We start from the raw sequence: 22,210 nt of genomic DNA on the forward strand, positions 1-22,210 counted from the left end.
AAAAAAAAAAAAATTAGAGAAATTTAATTCTGGTCTATAATAAAAAATGGCTAATGTTAATTGCTCTCGTTAGTGTTAGAGTAATGTAAATATGAATCATTTAAACACTTTATTTTACCTCATCTTTTGTTTTTATCCATACCTTTTGCCTCTGTGCCTGGTATTCCTTTTGCCAAGAATGTTCCTCCCTCCCCAGTCCCTGCTGTGGCTAATTCCTGCTTATTCTTCGTCATCATTCACTGGGAAGCCTGTATATATCCCTCCCATGCCTGTCACACTTTTCTGCTTCTGAGAGCAGAAAAGATTTCTTGTTAACCTTGGATCCTAGGTATCCTTCGTGCCTAGTAATATCTTGGCACATGGTACCATATGCCAGGCAAACATGTGTCAGTTGAATGTTCTAAATGCATTTTTAATATTTGAAAGAACATCTTCCTGGTATGTCCCCATATTAAACATTGGTTTTATTTCAGGAGTCTATTTGTACTTCAAGTCAGTTTTCCTTAGAAATGATGTCATACATGATTAACTAAGGACATAATCAATACACTATAAAAGACTTAATTTGTAATATATCTGAAATTGTGCTTGAAATGTTTAATAATAAAAAGATATTTTGCAAACTTCCTATAGTTCACTATACATTTCATTTATGAATTTATTTCCCTACATTTTTATATCACTTAGCAATTTACCAAGTGCTTTCATTTGTATTATCTCATATGATCCCCTCATTAACCCTAGACAGGTATTGTCTCTGTTACTGGTGCCAGGAATGATTATGTAAATAGTCCAGTGTTACACAGACAGTTAGTTGAAAGCTCAGACTAGAAGGCAGGTTGTTTTACTTTAGTATTGTATTCCTCCCATTACGTGTGTGGGAATGAAGGCCAAGAAAAGCCATTGGCTCTGGGGGACAAGAGCAGAGAGAGAGAGGTTCCAGGTGGAGAGTGATGGATGGGAAAGTGAGAATGTGGACAACCACAGGCAGTTGCATTTAGCTGACAAATAGGTCGTGATGGTTAGAAGTAAGGGATAAGATTGGAAGAGCAATTGGAATCATTGTGGGGGGAGGTGGAAGAGTTAGGACTTTATACTGTGAGAACTGAGATAATGTTGAAACTTTGTGATGGGGCAATTGAAGATCATAATTCTGCTATAGGACTTATCAGTAATCTATGGGAAGAACTAGGGAGAAATTGGAAGCAATGTGACTATCTAGCCTACTCAAGCAGTATTCCAGGTGAAAAAAAAATCAGTTCTATAGTGTAGTTGAAAAAGGAACAAAATATCAGTTCAGGAGATATTGGAGAGTTTTAATCAACAAGATTTGCCAACTAAATAGATGTGTGAGACAAGGGAAAAGGAAGAAACAAAGCTGTGTGTCGTTTACAATGATGGTGGGAATGTATTCCCATCACTTCCCTGACCCCCTGTCCATCTATGACCTTTATTCTCCTGCATGAGTAGTCCTTCCAGCTGAAGGACTAATCATAGTCCTTAGTCAATTTAGTCAACATATATTTAGTTAATTCAGTCAACGTATATTTATTGAACACTTTTATGTAATACTAGCATTTTGCTAGGTGTTATACAAAATCTATCATCCCTGTCCTCAATGAGCTCATAGCATAGTAGTAGAAACAGTGGAATAAAAATATAATATTTTAAAGAATGTATTGGTATGTGTATTGCATGCCATTGGGACACAGAAAGGCTCCCTGTTTAGCCCAGGTAGGTCAGGGGAAGATTCTCAGTTCTCTGTCTTGAAGGACAGATAAGAGCTAGCTTGGTGAAGAAAGTGAAAAAGATGTTCTGTGTCAAGAGAACAGCATGCTCAAAAGCATGAGGCAGAGAACATGAAACTGTAAGTTGCTTAGTGAGCCTAGACATGTCAGCAGCATCTATCTCCTGAGAACAATAGGATTATCCTGCCGAACTATAATCCAATTATCACACTCTGATAACTTAACGTTGGTATAGTATAATTATCTAATATGTAGTCCGTATTCAGATTTCCCCAATTACCCAAATAATGTCACTTGTAATTTTTCCCATCTAGGAGCTAATCAAGGACTGCATTATATTTAGTCGTCATGTCTCTTCAGTCTCCTTTAATCTAGAACAGTTGTCCAGCTTTTTCTTATTTCTCTCTCCTTTTTCTTCTCTTGGTCTTTCATGATATTGATAGTTTTTAGATCCCAAGCCAGTTGTGACACAGAACCTCACTTTGGATTTGTATGATTGTTTCCTCACATTTAGATTCAGGGTCAATATTTTTGTGCAAAGTACTACACAGGTTATGCTTTATATCATTTCAGGAGGCAATCGATGTCAATGTAGCCTATCATTGGTAATATCAAACTTGATTATTTGGGTAAGGTGATATCTATCCGTTTTTGTTAATTTTTTTTTAGTATCAGTGTGAATGCATGATTCTTTTTTACCCAATGTATAATAATTATTTATCCCATACTCAAATTGTCCTTAATTTGCCCAAGGCAACCCTTCAGTCTGTCCTCAGTACATCCCTATCTGTTTTTGAGCACTTTCTTATTTTCTGACACAGCAAGGTGTTCCTGGCTCATTTCACACTTTCTTGGCTTCGGCCCTAGAATCAGAGACTTCTCTAAATGTTCTGGTTCTGGCCTAGGTATGCTCATTAATACTGTAGTGTCATTGTCTCTGAACTCTTTTGGTCCACAAAGCTAGGAAAAGTTTTTTTTTTTTTTTAACCTTGAACTTATATTGATACCTGTAAATCCAATTCAATACTTCATGGTTCTTTTTTTCCTTCTCCCATTTCATATCCTTTCCCTCAGTGAGCACCCCTGTTGCCAACATCAACACGTTTACCCATCTGCTCAATCTTATGATACAAATGTAATAGTTTAGAACCATTGCATCAGTACCATTACTAAAAACATTCACTAAGGGGAAAGTTTAGAAGTTACATTCTTTTCCCCCCTCGTTTATGATTAATGCTATCAATATGATAACAACTTCATTTGTTTCTGTTTGATTTCAACTTTAGGGTTTTTTTTCACTCTCATGCTTACTTGGAAAAGATTAAAAATATTTTTATTTCTTAAATGTTTTGCTAATCAAATATATTCACTACCTTAAATATTTGGCATTACCTGCAATCCTTTTTTTTTTTTTTTTTGAGACAGAGTCTCACTCTGTTGCCCTGGCTAGAGTGAGTGCCGTGGCGTCAGCCTAGCTCACAGCGACCTCAAACTCCTGGGCTCAAGCGATCCTCCTGCCTCAGCCTCCCGAGTAGCTGGGACTACAGGCATGCGCCACCATGCCCGGCTAATTTTTTCTATATATTTTTAGTTGGCTGATTAATTTCTTTCTAATTTTAGTAGAGGCGGGGTCTCACTCTTGCTCAGGCTGGTTTCGAACTCCTGAGCTCAAACAATCCGCCCGCCTTGGCCTCCCGGAGAGCTAGAATTACAGGCGTGAGCCACCGCGCCCGGCCTACCTGCAGTTCTTTTTAGGAAAAAATGTAGTTGAGTTTGAGTGTAAATTTTCAAATAGCCAGATAGTTACTTATTAAACTGTCTGAAATATTTCGTGTGTTTTAATTAAAATAGCCATCAAACCACTTTAGAATTAAATTTACATGCAAGCTAACAACCTCCAAATACTCTATTTCTCACCCACCTTTTTCTGATAACACCTACAAGGTTTAGAACTCTTCTAAAAATATGAAACAGAACCAGATGGAAAAAGGGCTGATACATATTTATATTTATATGTCTGTTTATAAACTGTAAATGAGTATGTTATTTGTATTGTACTGCATTTACTTGTCAGCTGTTCTCCATAAAGGGATTATGTCTCAAAAAGGAAAAAATAAAAAAACAAAAAATCCAGGGGAAAACAGTTTTTCATTATTTTAAATGTAACTGTATACCAGCCATACAATTTCATAAAGAAGGCCTGAAAATAACCTTTTTGGAGAAGAAAAATAGTCCTTAGGTTTTCTTTGAATTTGGATTGGGCCAGTAGTTCCTTTGAAGCTTTATCTCCTGCTTCCTTTGAATAATATTTAGCCCTGATAAGTATACATACCTATGAATATTACAAGGATAATCTATTATTTGTAGAGAGAATTGACTATGTCCACATCCTTTGTTAATTATATGCAGAATGTCAATTTAAACTAATCATAATGGGATACACAGTCTTTCAGATTTTTGAGAGCCTTTATTTTTCATTATAGAAGATCAACTTTTCATACATTCTGTAAAATTTTGTGGTGAGTGTTCTGTGTCACCTCAAGTGAAGGGACGATTACCTTCTGATTTGAAAAATCAATTGTTGGGAGCATGTTCACAAAAGTTAGCATGGAAATATAATTTTGTACGATAAGTTTAGACAGCAGAGCCTCAATAACAAAAATACTCTCACACCTGGTCGATTTTAGAATAGAGGCTGATGTCTTGAAAATAACCCACTTCTATAAGGGAAATGTGATTTATGATAACCCGAGACACAGACAGGACTAGAACCACATTCCATTTAAAGTTACTATGCCGTTGGACTATAAAAGCAGTATTCTAAAGTGAATCAATGGAACTCAGTCCTCTTTAGTAGACTGTAACACGGGCACTAATGAGACAGATTTCATTAAAAAATAGTTGATTTATGAGAGGCTTAAATCCTGTCTTATTTTGAAATTGCTGGCTTAGTCCTGGCATCTGATCTTTTTTCTCCCCACCATCACCATCACCAGTTTCTGTGTATGCTTTGACATTGCCATGGTAACCCTGAGGGCTGATGGAATTCCCTGTGTCTCTTTTCACAGAGGGTGATGAGACAGGAGTGATGGATAGTCTGCTGGAGGCCTTGCAGTCGGGGGCTGCCTTCCGCGACAGAAGGAAAAGGACACCAAAGCCGAAAGGTGAATGCTCTACTTGCTTCCTGTTACTTTCTAGGGAACGATCACAGAGAAGAGCCCTTTTTTCCCTAATTCTTTTAAAAGTCATGTGTCAAGAATACAGTGCTATGGGCAACAACTGTTCAGAAGTTTCATAAGTTTGCTTAATCCCTTGCACAGACAAATGTCAGAGATACTCATTCCAGTTGGCCGATGTCAGTAACGCATTAACAAATCAATGCACTGAACCTAGAAAATCCTGATTAGTGTGACAAGTCTCATCTAAAGAACCATATGTATCTCATCCCAGTGGAGTTTACAGTAGCATAATTAAATGGGAAGTAAAAGTCATAACATTACTGCTTCAAGTATTTCAGGGTATCGAAGCATTACTTTGCTGCCAGAAATACTTAACCTTGGGAAAAAAAGTCTGTTTAATACTGTTATACTTCTTGAGATGAACAGACCTCTATATTAAGTTTCTTTTATATATTTTTTTAACAGATGTTCGGCAAAGTCTCAGTCCAATGTCTCAGAGGCCTGTTCTGAAAGTTTGTAACCATGGTAATAAACCATATTCATAAATTGCATGTTCTTCTTATCTACTTTTATCCTATTGATCTGTGATTTTAGTAGACTGCTGTGAAGTTGTCAAGTTTCAGTATAACTAAAATAGTAAAACCGTATGGATGTACATATTTGTTACGAGATTGTATACTCATATTTTTCATCCTTATTGCCTTGAGATTGTGTCTTGGGTTCTTCTTTCAGGTCTTGAGTGAATGTTTTTTTTTTTTAATTATTATTATTTGAAGTTACCATAATACATTTCTGATTAGCGATGTCCAACACACCCTTTCAAAAGCGAGGTGCTCTCATAATGCCATTTGAAGTAGTGGATTTACTATACATCTTCAAGTATTGAATCTGTTATCTGTTTTACTCTACCACATTTGCCAGTACAGTTAGAAATACTTTGATCAGCATTTTGGCCAAATCATATAGATGAGCTTCATGTGATATTATTTTGGAAGGATGTGCTGAAATCACTAAAATGGTGAATTAACTTAGTCTCTGATACCTATATGAAGCTGGCTCCTCTCCAAAAATCCTAACCAATCCTTCACTCCCAACTGCATGGAAGCTTCTTCCTCTGTTTAGGCTGCCATTTTGTGTTGATTGGGTTTTATTTACTTTAGTTCTTTTCCTGCCATGTTAAATATTTGGGGTTGTGCTTACCTTCTGCAGTCAAAAACACCTTTATTCATTGTGAATGCTGTTTATTCAGAGTGAGATTGTCACCACAGTTTCTCAGCTTTGTAAATGGAAAAATAAAAACTTGACAGATTTCATTTAAGGGATTTTTGGGTGCTGATGAGTTAAGTTCTAGAAATATTAACATGTGACTGAGAGAGAAACCTGTGCCAAATTCCTAGGGAAGCCTAAAATAATTATGAGGTAAATAAGAGAAAGACATGGATATAATGATTTCTTAATAGCTAGATCCTTATGCCCGAGGTAAAGTATATATAATAGGTGCTTAATAAATGAGAGGAAAGGTAAAGATCTGCAGCAGTATTTTAAATAGGTTTTTTTGTCTTCTTTCAGTATGTTTTTGTTTTTGTTTTGCCTTCCCTATTGTAACAATAGGAAAAAAAGTTGGAATAAGTCAGGGAAGTTCATTGTGAATAATTAATTCCTAAATTTGGGTTTATGATTTAGAGCCATTTTGACATACTAAATAATGGCCAAAGTTTAGAAGGTAGAGCTATCCTAGACCTTAGAGATTATTTTGTTTTGTAGTTCAATAAATGGAAACCCAGAGAGGCTGAAAACTTCCCAAGTGTACAGAGTGAGTTAGTGACACAAATGTGACTATAATACAGTTCTAATTCCTATTGTATTTCTTTTTTGAATTCATATAGGTACTTCAGTTGTTTTTTATTGTTAATAAGATAAACAACTCAGCCCCCATTGTAAGACATTAAAATGAAGAACAACAACCATAGCCAAACACAATGATTGTGATATGATTATAATAACATGTATACCCATCCTATGCTTAATTAAAATAAGTATTTTATATTTTATGTAGAGGAAAATTATTTAAGATAACTTTGTGTACTGGCCTTGGGGAAGGCAGTCCTATGACTGTAATGTTAGTAAAGTGTCTGGGGTATAATGGCTCAGATATAAATAGTGATTTTTCTGTAGATGAGCATAGCATTTCTATAAAGCTAGTATGTACTGACTTGAATTCTAAGGCTACTGTGATAATTAAGCTAGTAGATTATACAGTAAGCCAAAGGAGATATATCACAAAGATCAAATTCTCTCTAATATCAATGTAATGGATTAAAGCATTTAAAAAAAATACTTTCTATTGATATTTCTGTTGTGGCTTCCCTTCACATTTCTAAGGAAGTAGAAAGAAATCCAAATGACCAAATTTATCTTTAAGAATTTTGTGTATGGAGATAGATCTATTAGACTAGATGTTGAAAAATACAGGATTTGGTTAAAGAAAATGTCTTCATTGCAAAAAGGGTCGTTATTTTTAGAATAAGATGATATTCTGGAGTTCATTTAGTAATCTTTCTAAAAATTACTTTATTTTCGTTGGAAATACTAACCTACAACGGAACTATGTGATTAAAATATAACATTGAACCTATTTTACCTTTTAATTTGCTTTGATGTACTTAAAGGGAAACTAATGTCTGATATTTTATATCTTCTACATGTATCTGTTGATATTGATACAACCTATTTTAACAATTTATAAGATTTTCTACAATTATTTGAAATTCATATATATCCTAAGTAAATTAATAATAATAAGCTAATATTTCTGAATTATTTGCCTTACTAAATGCCAAGCACTGTGCTGAATGTGTTATGCATACTATCCCATTTAATCTTCTCAGTAACTCTATCAGATAGTCAATATTTTTATCTCCATTTCATAGTTAAAAATAATCAAGAATTTAACAAGTCTGATGGCTTGTTTAAGGTCATGCAGTCAAATTCTGAATCTGGGCCTGACTTTAGAGTCCAGTTTCTTAATTTCTTTGCCATGTCACACTCTTAATACAACTGCTTGAATCAGTGTCTAATCCTCTTCCCATCTATGAGCTGGTGATTCACTTGTACATTATTTTCTCTTGTAACAAACATGAAGTGGAACTACTGAAACATGCATGACCTCTCCGAGGTTCTCCGGCCTCTGGTGTGCCTCATCCCTTGTTCCCAAATTTAACCACTAGATAGCACTGTTTTCCTTAGTCTGAGGCTTGGATTACAATTTTATGCTTATGCAATTAATTATGGCTACTTTTTATTTCTTTTAATAAACTTACTATTAAAACATCTATATTAATTTTAATAAACTTATGCCCTATTAGAAATGTCATAGAAGATTTAGGTTAAAAAATATATATCCAAAACCCAAATTTAAACTTATTAGCTATAATTTCAATCTTTTATTATCTATCTTTTACTATCTGTGTATTGTTTGTGTGTTTTTAAATCATAGCCATAGTCTCAAACTTCTTAGGTTTCTTTTTATATATACACAGCATCTTTTCTTTCGAATAAAAAAGTCCTGATGAAGTTACCCTCTCAGACCTTGGGGCCAAAATGTCCCAGTATATATTTTGGCAAACTGACCTCAAGGATTCTAACTCCAATGGGTTTCAGAAGCATAGAAATCTTACCCAGTGAATAATCCAGGCTTTGCGCTGTGCTCCAAACCTCTACCAAAAATACTTGGGTTAAAACTTTTACCTGTTATCTTTCACTTTGGCTGTTAAGGCCTAGGCAGAAATTAAGTCTTTGCTATTTTTTTCTTTGGCTGTTAAGGCCTAGGCAGAAATTAAGTTTTTGCTATTTTTTCCTTGCTAAATTTTTATTTGTTCAGCAAAATTTATTAAGTACTCGCTAAGTACTTAAGATATACAGACGCCCTCCAAGAATGCACCGTCTAGTTGGGAAACAGACCAGTAATAATTCCCATACACTTGGTAAATTCCAGGATAGAGGCAACACACAAAGTCAGAAAGACCAATGCAGACTTTGTGAGGACAATCCAGACATGGCTTCTAGAAGGACCTGAAATCCAAGCTGAATTTTCAAGGATGAGTAGAAATGAGGCCAAAAACCCAAGGGCAAAGGTGAGCTAAGAATCAGCAGCAGCAGCAGCAGTAGCAGCATGTATGCACTTTCTGAGGAGGTCCTTTCTGCACCCCAGCCTAAACCTTGTAGAATTGTTTGCTCTAGTAACACCCGAGTCTTCCCATTTTACAACACACAGTGCCCTTATTCAGTGTCTGTCTTCCACACTACTCATGAGTTTCATCAGAGTGGAGACAAGACAATAAAAGAGGATATCTGTCTTGTTTACCCTTGTAACCCCAGTACTGAGCTAGAATGGCATCTGGCACATGGGTATTTAGTAAGAATGTGTTAAATGAACAGACATGTTTATGTCTAGGCTTGAATGGAGCAATTAATGTATCTTGAGAAGCAAAATCAAGTCTCCAAATGTCACTCAAATAGTGGGATTTAATTTGCCACTTTCTAAAGTTTCATCTGTGAACACAGTTAACCACCTCTCATTTCCTCCCTTAAATGTTATCTGTCCTCAAAAGGAGATATTTGGTCATCTGATCTATGTTTTAACAGGTTTTTGGATCAGTGGGCGGAGGGATTAAATCTGTGATTGGATTACTCCTAAAAGTGGAGGGCTACTTAATTAAATTTCTTTCCCTTAGTTAAGCAAACTGTAACAACATTAAAACAAAACAACACATCTGCTGATGAGTACAGGGCATTATCTCATTTCTTTATTCAACACAGTGTGTTCCAAACCTGAAGATTTTCTGTAGTCTGTATAAATAGTAAAATGTCCTCTGTTAAGTCAAGATAATTAAAGTATTAATGCATTTTTAATAAAGATTATACTGTGGTGTTTGGCTGTTAGTAAATCAGCTGGCCCAGTTGAAAATAAAGAATCAGATGGGGAAGAAATATATTGAAAGTCTGATGCTAGGCCAAGAAATTTTGAACTACTGAAGTTTTCAAACATGAAAATGAGAAGTCTGTGCAGTTTAAGTGGAACTGAAGTGACAAATGTAAGCAAGAGGGAGGACTTGCAAGGACTTCATAGCCACCTCGATGCCAGTGTGGATCGGTTGCAAGCGATGGGGAAATAGTGAGAGAGTCTATCCACGCTTGAGGAAAGAAGGCAGGCGGGGCGGGTGTAGAGCTCTAGATTAAGAGACCCTCACACAGAATTGCTAATGCTGCACAAGCAAAATGAGTTATCTAAAGGAGATTCTTTAAAACAAGAGAATGGCAAGTCAAGGACTGGAACTTAGGAATGGACTCCGGGTGAGTAATGAAGTGAGGGAGGGGTAGAAAAGACGTCAGGAAACTGGGAGGGATTGCACAGTGGGGGAGCCTGTGCCATAAAGGTTGAAAGAAAAGTTTCAAGGACTTGATTTCCTCAATTCTTTTTCATTTCTTGGTTATTTGCTTTTTTTATAACCTTTGGTATACCACTGAGTGACTAGTGTTTTTCAGGGTACATTAATTCCTGCTCTTGCTCAGGGACTTCCCTTCCCCTGTATACGCTGCACCCTCTCTGTAAAACTTCTGTGACAAAGGTTTCACGAATATGAATTGTTGAGCCACACCTTATGGTGCATCTGCCTGCAGTTTGATTGCATCCTCATTAGATGGTTCTCTTTTCATAAGTAGTACAGTGGGATTTTTTTTCCCAGTTAAATGGATATAGAGTAATCAGAAAGAATTCTATAAACTATATGCAATTAAAACCCCTAATGATAAAACTATTTAACTGTGACAAAATAAGATAAAACATAATCAAAATTTTAGGCAAACAAGTATTATACATTTTTAGTGAACATCCATAACCTAAACAAAATCTTGCTATATTATCTTTACACTAAATCAATTCTTAATAGCCTTAATTTGGATTTGATTATCTATTTTTACTCTTCCGCTTGTATATGGAGCTTTGAGAGATTTTTATAGAAATAAGATTGTATTGCCTCCAGGCACAGCTGCTTTGCCACTCTAAGATTTGAAGTCAGAATTAAATGTGAAGCTAGTTAGATATCTTTGAATTAGCATATTTTTCTACAAAATAACTCTAAGGGAAGCACACGAGACAGGCTTTGTTGTTTATGTATCAAAACTTCACATATAGCCCCTTGCCACCCCAATCTACTCAGTCTTGTGTCCCTTGTTTCTTGACCTACCTCTTCCCCAAGCAGCAAGAATTTGTCTTGAGGTAGAATTATGAAATTTTTAAGGTTTTCAGTGATGTCTGCTGAGCACTAACTGCCTTAAGGCCTCTTTGAAAACAATGAGGACAACACCAAACAAGTCCTTGTCTAGAGAACCTTATCTGTCAAAGTAGTAAATGTTGACAAGTACCATTTCCCTTTCTTTTTAACTATATCCTGTTTTAAAGTAGAAAGAGCATAAGGAACAATAGAGTAAAATTACATAATTTTCTAAATGTCATTGGCTTATTTTCTTCAGAATATTTTTTGTTCTTTTTCTGATGAACTCGTGCCTGCCAAATAACCTAAGAAAGGGAGCTATTAAAATACTAATTGTTTTTGACACCCTTACACTTGGGTTTTCAAGCGGAATCAAATATTACCTGTAGCTGTCAAAAGACTTAAGTATTTTTTAAGGGGATTTTTCTAGGCCAGGAATGTAAAACAATTTGGGTGATTTTACATTTTATTCAAACATAAGTCTCTTGTATTTATTATGTAGTCAAGCAAAGGGAAGAATGGACTCCGGAGGGCTCCTGCCTAGGTAAGAATGCCCTGTGGGTAGAAGGGAAAGTCTTTTCTTTTCTAATTTATAGTCAGGGCAGGACAACCTTTTGGCATAGTCGTTATCAAACAGACTCTTAAGCATGAACAGGTTCGAAAAGTCTCAAGTAGTGAAGACTTCAAGTTGTTTTAAAAGGACATTTATGCAAGAAATAGCAAATGTCTTTCACTTAATGAGCATCCACAAATGTACGCTGAAGGCTGGAATAAATTTAGTGAAAAGGAGATAAAGAACTATATCGTATAAGGCAAGTAATGTCCTTGACTTCCCTGAAGTGGTTGTTATGATTAATATGCCTCCTGTTCTGCTTGTGTTTCATAGTGGACTATAATTATTTGATCTTTTCAAAATTTTTGCCCACTCTGAATCTCTCCCTTTACTTGTAGCAGAAGTTCAGAATCCGGGTTTATAAGGAGTGAAGGAGCTCAGAAAATTTCACCCCAAAATATGACTCTTTGGTATAAAGAGTATTTTGAATTAAAGCCCCTTAGAGATCAACAGGCCTTGGAAGGGGCTTTCTTTCTATCTGCATAACCAGACAGACCCATCAAAGGAACAATTGACTTCCCTTCCCCTCCCTGTTATCTCAGTATGTTACAGGAAAGAAGAGGAAGAATGCAACCAAACGTGGCCCAAATCATTTTAAATATAATACTCATCTCTCAGTTTAATTTAATTTCCAAAGAGAATTGTTTAAAAGTCAATCTGTTTCCCTCATCCATACTGTCCCAAGTATCTATTCATCCTCCCCAGTAACAATTTATTGCCCCTAAACAGAATTACCTATATTCCTCATATCTCCCTTCCCTCTAAAATGAAGGTATATAAATTTCTGGACCCCATTAGGGTATTGGATAATCATTATGTGATTCTCCCCATGTGCATGGGTATTTACCCAAAGAATTTTTTTTTTTTTTTTTTTTTTTGAGACAGAGTCTCACTCTTTTGCCCGGGCTAGAGTGCCGTGGCGTCCTAACTCACAGCAACCTCAAACTCCTGGGCTCAGTCAATCCTTCTGTCTCAGCCTCCCGTAAAGGAGAATTTTTTTAAAAAGACACTTGCACTTGAATGTTTACAGCAGCACAATTCACAATTGCAAAGATGTGGAAACAACCCAGGTGCCCATCAGTACATGAGTGGATTAATAAAATATGGTGTGTTATACCACGGAGTATTACTCAGCCATAAAAAAGGTGATGTAATACCTTTTGAAACAACCTGGCTGGAACTGGAAACCATCCTCCTAAGTGAATCACAAGAATGGAAATGGAATGGAATGGAACGGAATCCTAAGTATCACAAGAATGGAAAAACAAACACCACAGGCACTCACTATTGAATTGGAACTAAATGATCAGCACTCATGTGTACATATGGTAGTAAAATTCAACAGAAATCAAGCAGGTGCGGAGGATGGAGGGGATGGGTAAATTGTACCTAATGGGTACAATGCTATCTGACTGATGGGCAACTTATAACTTTGAATCAAACTGTACAAAAGTAATTCATGTAACTAAAACATTTGTACCACTGTAATCTGAAATTTAAAAAAAGAAAACAACACTTGGTGTTAAACTAATTATTTCTAAGTACCGTTAGATTTATTTTATTTGCCCTCATTAAAGTTCAGTTCCAACTAGCCACAGGTACGGAAATCACCTTTCAAAATTGCTATCAGTATTAAAAATAAGTACTTTGCAATGTGCCTGGCACATAGTAGATACTTTAAAAAATAGCAATAGTTGGTCTATTCAGTGAGTATTTGTGAAAGCTAAAAACTAGCCATATTTTGAATACTGTTTACAGAAGCCTCGAATGGTCTGGCAGAGCCCTTTAACCTTGAAAAACAGCACAGAGTTAGTTACATGAATTACTTTTGTACAGTTTGATTCAAAGTTAGGTTTAGGCTTTGGAGTCAAACAGATCTTGGTTTGAATTCTTGACTTGCTGACAGGGTGACTGTGACAGGTTATTTACCTTTAAATTTCCTTTTCCTCAGCTGTAAAAAGAAAAATTGCACCATATGTTTTATAGGCTGTTAGGAAGACTAAATGAAAGTGTGTGAAAGTACTCTAGTACAGTGCCTAGAATTAAGTAGATACTCAGTGAATTCAAATGTTGTAGCTCCTCCTCATCTTCCCTTTCCCTGCTAGATGCCTTGTCAATAGAAAGTTATTATAAATTCTTGAACAGAATGACAGTGGTAGGTAGAATGGATGTAGTAATTAGAAAGATTGAAATTAGTTTTCTTGCTATGCATATTTCCTGGACTGTACTTAAAATGCATGAGCTAGTTTCACATAAAAAAGTTGAAAAATTAAGACTATAGAGACTTTTGTTTTTGAAATAGAGTAGTAAAGATATTTTTACCTCCTTTTCCCCTTGGGAGTGTAGGAATGAGGGGAACCTTGCCCTTTCCCCAAAAAATTTGCTGAAAGATCAACTCACAATTCAGGCAGATTGATAAAAGAAACGTTTATTTTCCATGTGCATGGAGAGAATCACAGAGTGATTATTCAGTATCCCAACAGGATCCAGATATTTTTATACACACCTTTAGAGGGGAGGGAGATGAAGAGTATAAGTAATTCTGTTTAGGGGGGCCATAAATGATAGATGAATGTTAGATAGTTGCTAGGGAGGATGAATAGATACTTGGGAGAACGAATTGATGGGGGGAAACAGATTAACTTGTAGATGAACCTGAGAGACAGGTATTATGTTTTAAATGATCTGGACCTGGTCTGGTTTCATTCTGCAGTATATGTGATGACAGGGAGGGAAGTCCGTTGTCCTTTTTGATCTTTTGATTGGGTTTAAGTAGCTAGAGGGAAAGTCCCTTTCAATGCATTTTTATCTGGAAGGGCCTTTAATTTAAAATATTCTTTATACCAGGGAGTCATATTTTGGGGCAAAATTTCCTGAGCTCCTTTAGGAGTCACCATGAAAACCACCGGGAGAAAGAATCACATAAACAATTTCCAACTCCTGTGAAATCAAGATCTCCTGAACCTGGAACAACAATGTATAAAGACAGAAAGATGGAGAAGGTGACACTACTGCAGCAAGGAGAAAGCTGGAATCCACATGTGTTAGTTTCCTAGGGCTACCATAACAAATTACCAAAAATTGGGAAGCTTAAAGCAACAGAAATTTATTCTTTCATGATTCTGGAGGCTACAAGTCTCAAATCAAGATGTTGGTAAGGTTTGTTCCTTTTGGAGGCTCTGAGGGAGAACCTGTTCCTTGCTGCTTTTCTAGGTTCTGGTGGTTGCTGACAGTCTTTGGTGTTCCTTGGCTTGCAGCTGCGTCACTCTGTGTGCCTCCGTCATGGCGTGGCATCCTCGTGTGTCTTCACATGGCTGCCCTAAGAGGACACCCTAATCTAGTATGACCCTGTCTTAACTTAATTACATCTGCAAAGACCCTATTTCCAAAAAGATAACGTTCATAGCTACCAGGGGTTAGGACTTCAACATATGTTTTGGGGAGGACAAAATTCAACCCACCAACCCACAACTCCAGGTGCCCCAATCCTCACTGGACTCTGACAGCTCAGGAATTACAGGTGCCAGGAACCACTGACAAAAGGAGTGAGGCATAGAGCTGAAAATGAGAGGATTGGAAAAGGAGCAGTTCAGCCTCCATCCAGGCAGTCTGGCTCCAAAGTGCAGATTTATAACTGTCATGCTGTACTGCCTCAGCTCACTTCCCTTTCTTCTACCCTTCCAGGATGTGAGAGATTTATTTGGAATAATTTTGTTAGAGACTCTAAAATGGGAATACAAGGCAGGGGCAAGATACTCTGCTAAAAAGAAGGGTTATATGAACACAGAGGATGTTCTTCAGGACAAAAAAAAAGCAGAAATGAATGGTAAAATCCTCTGTTTCATTTAGTTCTTAGAACACTAGAGCAAGCTTATTCTCTAAGCAGATGACAGAATACTTCTCTGGAACTAATGAACAGTCTAGAGAAAAGACTCAGATACTGGCCTTTGAGTGCTCCCCTCCCCAAAGTGCTAGCTCAAAGCACGAGTATTCCACAGAGAGATCCACTAGTTACCAAACATTACTCGTACAAAATTTTTGCTCTTAAATTATTAGTTTGGGCCAAGGATTCATTAGTTGACATTTGAGGAAAACATTTAACATGGAAAAAAGGAAAAAGAAACCAAAGGAGCCCTTAGTTAACACAGAAAATATTAAAAACAAAAATTTCAAGCTAATCACCATAATTAATAATTACAGAGATAGCAAAGGTGATTTCAATGATGAAAAGAACGGAATACCTACCTACATACGTATATGAAGATGTATACATACAAAAAAGATTAGAAAACAAAAAAGATCTCTTGGATATGAAAAATACGGTAGCAGAAAAAAACAGTACAATATTTGAAAAAGCATAAGACAGAGGGCTCTTGGAGAATGTCTTAGTCTGTTCTGTGCTGCTTTAACAGAATATTACAGACTGGGAAGTTTATAATGAACAAATTTATTGGTTGACTGTTCTATAGGCTAGAAAGTTCAAGATCAAGGGACCAGCATCTAGTGAGGCCGTAGTGCATATTCCCATGGTCCAAGAGCAAAGAGAGAGTGAGGGAATGAAAAAACGGGGCCAGACTTCTCCTTTTATAAGGAACCCGCTCCCATGATAACAGCATCAATCCATGAATGAGGGCAGAGCCCTCACAGCCTAATTATCTTTGTCCCTCCTCTTAATACTGTTAAAATGACAATTAAATTTCAACATGAGTTTGGGAGGGGACAAACATTCAAACCATAGCACAGAAGATCCAGGGGGAAATATAAGATTTACAGATAATCTGAATGACCATGCATACAACTGTATTAATAGGCTTTGGGGACAAGTTTGGAAAGTCTTAATGATAGGCACTAAGAAAATAAGCAATTATTAATTTAAAAAAATAAGAAAAGTGACATATGATCATATTAGCCCTGTATGCTATGTTACTCAGCTATAATAATAGAAACACTGTGGTAGCCAGACTCCAAAATGGTCCCCAATGATCCCTACTTCCTGGTATTCACACCTTTGTGTAATTCACTCCCCCCTCAAACATTGTTCTAATTAAATATAGCAGAAATGATGGCGAGTCACTAGCTAGATTATAAAGGATACTGCAGCTTTCATTCTGGGTGCTCTGTTGTGCCTTCTCCCTCCCTGTTTGCTCTGGGGGAAGCATGTTGTATGCAATGCTTTGGAGAGACCCAAGTTGTGAGGACCTGAAGCTTCCATCCAGCAGCCATGTGAGCTTGTAAGTTGATCCCTATTAAGATATAACCAGAGGCCAAAATCTCTTCTTCATTAGTTATCTCCTTTTCTCCTAAAATACACTGGTTGTATTTTATTTTGCATTTTTCCTCTTCACATTCTCTCTTCCAATAGAACCTAAAGGGTACCTCTCTTTTCTAGCTCTCATCTTAGTATTTTTATGTGATCCAGAAACTAAAGTGCTTTTCAGTGTGCATTCCTAAGGAGTGATGGGGGAGATAACAGTCAATAATGGTAGTGCCTCTAGCTCAGGATAGTAAGTGTGCTTTTTCATATAAAATGGACAACCTCCAACTTTTTTGTGTCTGTTCTATAGATAACATTGGCCAGTGATTTTGCAGCACCTGAGTTATTTGCTTCCCTCGTTATTCTTAATGTGAGAGAAAATAATGACAGATATGAGTGATAGAGAAAAATCAAATACCACTCTTTTTTGCTTTTCACAGCAGAAGTAGCCTTCCAGTGGTGCACAGGAACTTGATAGCTAATCTGTATCCACTGAATCCTTAGTAAGCAAGAGAATGGGATGAAAGTAGCATTTTAGAACATTGACTTTTTTATAAATAAGTGACTTTTAATATATTACACAGATCTCCTGAAAGTCAGGGATGTAGTTGGCATAGCTGGAACTGTTCGTGGTTTGGAAGGGAATGGTAATCTAGGTAAGGAGATATATAGTAAATATTTTTCTACTTTAAAAAGGTCTGTAAATTTACTGAAGCAAGCATTGACATGAATTAAGAAAGCTGCGATGTCCCATTGATTCCCAAGTAAATTAGAAATTATTAGTGTTAGCCATGATGTACATTACTGTGATGTGACAGCATTTGGCTTAAACAGTTTTACCATTTATTAGCACTAATATAAGAATAAATGATAATGATCATTAAGTGCTATGTACATGATCATTTAAGTAATCATGCTTGCAGTCTCTTTCTATTAGTCAAACCTCTTTGGGTTAATTAGTCAGAGGAGCTGTCTTATCCCAGTTTCTACAGGAATGATGAAATAAAGGAACACTGAAACACAAAACAATAGAGCATCACCCATTTACCTCATATATCAACTTAATTTATCCTCACCTAGTCCATTATTGTGACCTTAAGGTTAAAAGAGTCTGACAACTTTTTCTATTTTGAAATATGATAATTAGGTCTATTAAATTATATGTGCATACTTTCTCCATTAAAACATTTATGCAGCAGAAAAGTGCTAATATGATATGCAAATAAAAACAAAGTCTTCATTTACCAACCTATTCACACGGAAAGATCAACCAGTAAATACTCTTTAGATTTAGCATGAAAAATGTTAAAACATCTTGTTGTATTTTAGTGCTCACAAGCCAACAACTCAAAATCTATAGAACTTCAAGGCTGCAAATATAAGACACAACTAAGAAATTTTTATTATTGGTCCTTTTATTACTCACATCTTGTTAATATAGTTACTCTGAGGAGTTCTTAAATGGATGTTTGATAAACCATGAACAATGTTCTATTTAATTCAAAGTGCTATTTTATCACGGGGTAAAAAGCATATTTCATACCTTTTTATTAGTCTTTCCCATATCCCAAAGGAGGAGAAAAGATAAAGAAAAGGATCTTTTAAAATTTATTGTGATTCATCATTGGGCAATTTCTCAAATGAGAGTGATGATGATTCTCTATTTTTCAACATGCTGGGAGAAATAAATGACGGGCATAGTACATTAAGGGAAATCCAGCACAGTCTTACAGGGCAGAGAAAAGTACTGTCTGAGCTCCTGGACCTCTTTGCTACACTTGCAGGCTTTGGCAGCAGCGTCCTGTCCAATAAGTCTCAAGGCTTTCAACATTTCTTAAATACTGGTCTCCCTCCGTTTGCTACTCACTTACTGGAAACTGGACACCGCCTATTACTCTGCATTCTGTTAACCTACTTTCTCTTCATCCACTAATCCCATTCCCTTTCCTTGCCTAAATATAAAAAGTCATGGTCTGGTCTGCTCAGGACAAGAAATAAATACATTCGGTGATGGGATTAAATAATGAAAATCAGTAACTCTAGGTATGATGTTGTAGAAACATGATATTTTCTGGAAATTAACTCTGTGTCTTCTACGTATTTGTTTGAATTTGAATGGCTTCTTTATTAGCTTCTTTTAAATACATAGTCTTTTACCAAAGAAAAATCTTTTGTATTTACCCCTAAACACACAATTTTATTGTATGATAAGTTAGATCCAGAATTAAGTGAATAAATGTATGTTTACCCCAGGATGATTATTTGTCTTGCAGAATCTATAGTATCTTCCAAGGCCAAATTAGCAACATAATAATTAAGGTAGTTTTAAATTGAGAAAGAGAACCTATGCTTATTTTTAAAATGTTGATTCTATGGAAGGGAGGAAAAGATACATGGTTTACTGAGTATGTGCCCATAAGTTCATCATTTAATGTGTTTCTTCCTCTGTAGACTGTAGTATTAGACTAAATAAACAGTTATTTTTCTTTTATACTTAGAACTCCCTTTCTATTTTTTTAGATTGAGCGTCCATATTTGATAAACATTTATAATCAAAAACTAAAATATGGTATTTTAGTATCTAGTTTATTTTGATTGCTTCATTTAAACCAATTGAGCTACCATTTGAGATACAATATGCCCACTAAAAGTAAAGTATGTACTGAATTTGTTTAGAAACCAATATATTTGAGTTTCCTGATTTGGGAAACATCTGTTAATAGTAGAATGTTTTAGAAATACAGAAAAGTAGAAAGGAGAAAATAAAGTTTACGCATAACCTAACTACTTATATGTAAACATTATTGCCATTTTGGCATTGATCTTTCGAATATTTAATGTACATACATTTTTAAATTTAGATATGCTGTGTATAATAGGTTGTGTTATGAGTATTTTCAATATAGCATGAGTTCCTCTTTTAACAGTATTTCAATGGCCATAGCATGGTTATGTGGTAAGTATGGGCCATATTATTAAACCAGCTTTCCTAGGGTTTGACTTTTAGATGTTTTTAAAAATTTTGCCACTATAAATAACACTTTTTTTCAGGATAAGTTAATAGATGTGAACAATTTTAAGGTTTTTTTTTAAATAAATATTGCCTCACTGGCCTAGGTGGGGTGAAGGTATTATATTACATTATATTCCTACCAGCAGCCTGTGGAAGTATCCATTCCTCAAATCCTCAGTAACACTAGATGTGTTTCAGAATTTTTACCAATGAGACAAAATGATGTCTTATTTTGCATTTTTATTTAGCTGTGAAATTGCTTTTGTTTATAACTGACAAAATGTGGGGCAGAGAGACCAGAAATGGGGTGAACGGAGACATTCTCAGTATTTCTTATCAAACTATGTCATCCTCAAGGAAAAAGCAGAAACTTTAATGTTATTGTCTCCTCTGTCTTATTTCTCCACTAGGAGAAATTATTATTACTATTTGTGATTAGTTGTCAATGCTGCCAGCCCAAGGGTAGGTTTTATTTATACATTTTAACCTTTAATAATAATAATAAATACTATCAACTCTTGATGTAGCAGAGTAATGGAGTGGAGACAGAGAGAGGAAAATCAGAGATAGACCTAAATCCCAGTGGCGTGTAACTGGTTAAAAGATAACTGGACCCCCAGATGGACGCACACCTTCCTCTGGGGTTTTGGGTAATTAGACAGCGGCTTAATGGATCTGTAAAGATAACTGTGACTAACTTTAGTCTTCTTGATGCCAACAGAGCCTGTTGAAAGATAAAGAAATTGAGCCAACCAACTAATTAAGTTTCCTTCCAGACTATTTTAACACCAATTTTAACATTTTTTTCCCACTAAATTTGCCACCTGAATCTATTTAATAAAAGGTATTTCAACAGCGAAGGTATTTGTTGATTATGATTTTTTTAAGTTATACTTTACATACCCTACTTATTTCTAGGAAGAATTTGAGATGGCTTACAAAAGGAGCCATTTCATAATTTTTTAATTATAAGAGAAAACAGATGCAATAAGAAAACAAAAGAAAGTTGACTCCTCAGCTTCCAGCCTTGGTTCTCAAACTTTAACATGTATCAGAATCACCTGGGCAGTCTTGTCAAAGAAAGATTTCTGGGCCTAACCCAGAGTTACTGATACAGGAGGTTTGTGGTAGGCATGAAAATCTGTATTTCCCATTAATTTCCAGATGCTACTCGTATAGCAACTACTTTTCAAGAACCACAGATCTAGATTATTTTATATCTGTTTTGAGTATTTGGAATCATCATTGATTCATATTAGATTTTTTTATTAAATAGTTTGTGAACCATACATCCTAGTGTCTGATCACACATAATAATAGTTCTATTATTATTTTCATGAGGCTTTTCATGTGGGTATAAAGGATATGATTGTATGTTCTAGTGGTTCTGAACCTTGGCCATATTAGAAATACCTAGAGAGTTTTTTAAAAAAATACAATACGGAGCGTATCTCCACATATTCTGATTTAATTGGTCTAGAATGGGGCCTGAGCACTGTATTTTTTAATATTTTTTGAAAATACCTTTGTGATTCCAATGTACAGCCAGAATCATAAGCCCCTGATAGGTAAAGATAAAAATAGCTCCTGTTGCCAACAAGTAATCAAGTTGTTTCATTTGTGGCTTTTAAAAAATTTCATTAATGTGCCTAGCCACTCATTCTCATTTTTTATCTGTGTGGTATGTTTTTGGTTCTTAAGTATACCATTTTGTTCTTCTCCTAATTGAACTTCATCCTGCTTTTGATGAACCATTTCTCTAATCTATCAAGGCCATTTTAAATTCTGTTTCTTTTTTCTAAAGCATTTAACCCCTGCCCAACTAAGTATCATCTGCAAGTCTAATGAGCAGATTTTCAATTTCCTAATTGAGACTGTGCTCATTAAGTTTTAATATTTTATAATTTTATTGAAAATTATTTCTACCATGTGGGTGATGCTACCTTGACCTTGCCCTGGCTGTGCACATTTTCTTCATTATCAATGAACATTTATTTAGTGCTTAGAAGTTGTGTGGTATTGAAACAAGTTCTGTGACTTCTAAATAATTGAAAATAAGTGCTGAATCTGACTCTATGTAGTTTTAACTCTAAGGAATATATATATAAAATATGAGCTGCGTGAATAACAC

The 22,210-nt window shown here is 35.7% G+C and overlaps 1 protein-coding gene across 1 annotated transcript in view; it reads left to right on the forward strand.

The window, feature by feature from the left end:
- The window catches only part of DIAPH3 (diaphanous-related formin 3), a 536,888-nt gene that overhangs the window by 392,849 nt on the left and 121,829 nt on the right, over nucleotides 1-22,210 (forward strand). Inside the window, 2 exon segments of the mRNA XM_012654946.1 lie at nucleotides 4,817-4,912; nucleotides 5,393-5,452. Coding sequence (XP_012510400.1) covers nucleotides 4,817-4,912; nucleotides 5,393-5,452 — 156 coding nt within the window.

The sequence above is a fragment of the Propithecus coquereli genome, unplaced genomic scaffold, assembly GCF_000956105.1.
Source record: "Propithecus coquereli isolate 6110/MARCELLA unplaced genomic scaffold, Pcoq_1.0 Scaffold453, whole genome shotgun sequence".
Lineage (NCBI taxonomy): Eukaryota > Metazoa > Chordata > Mammalia > Primates > Indriidae > Propithecus > Propithecus coquereli.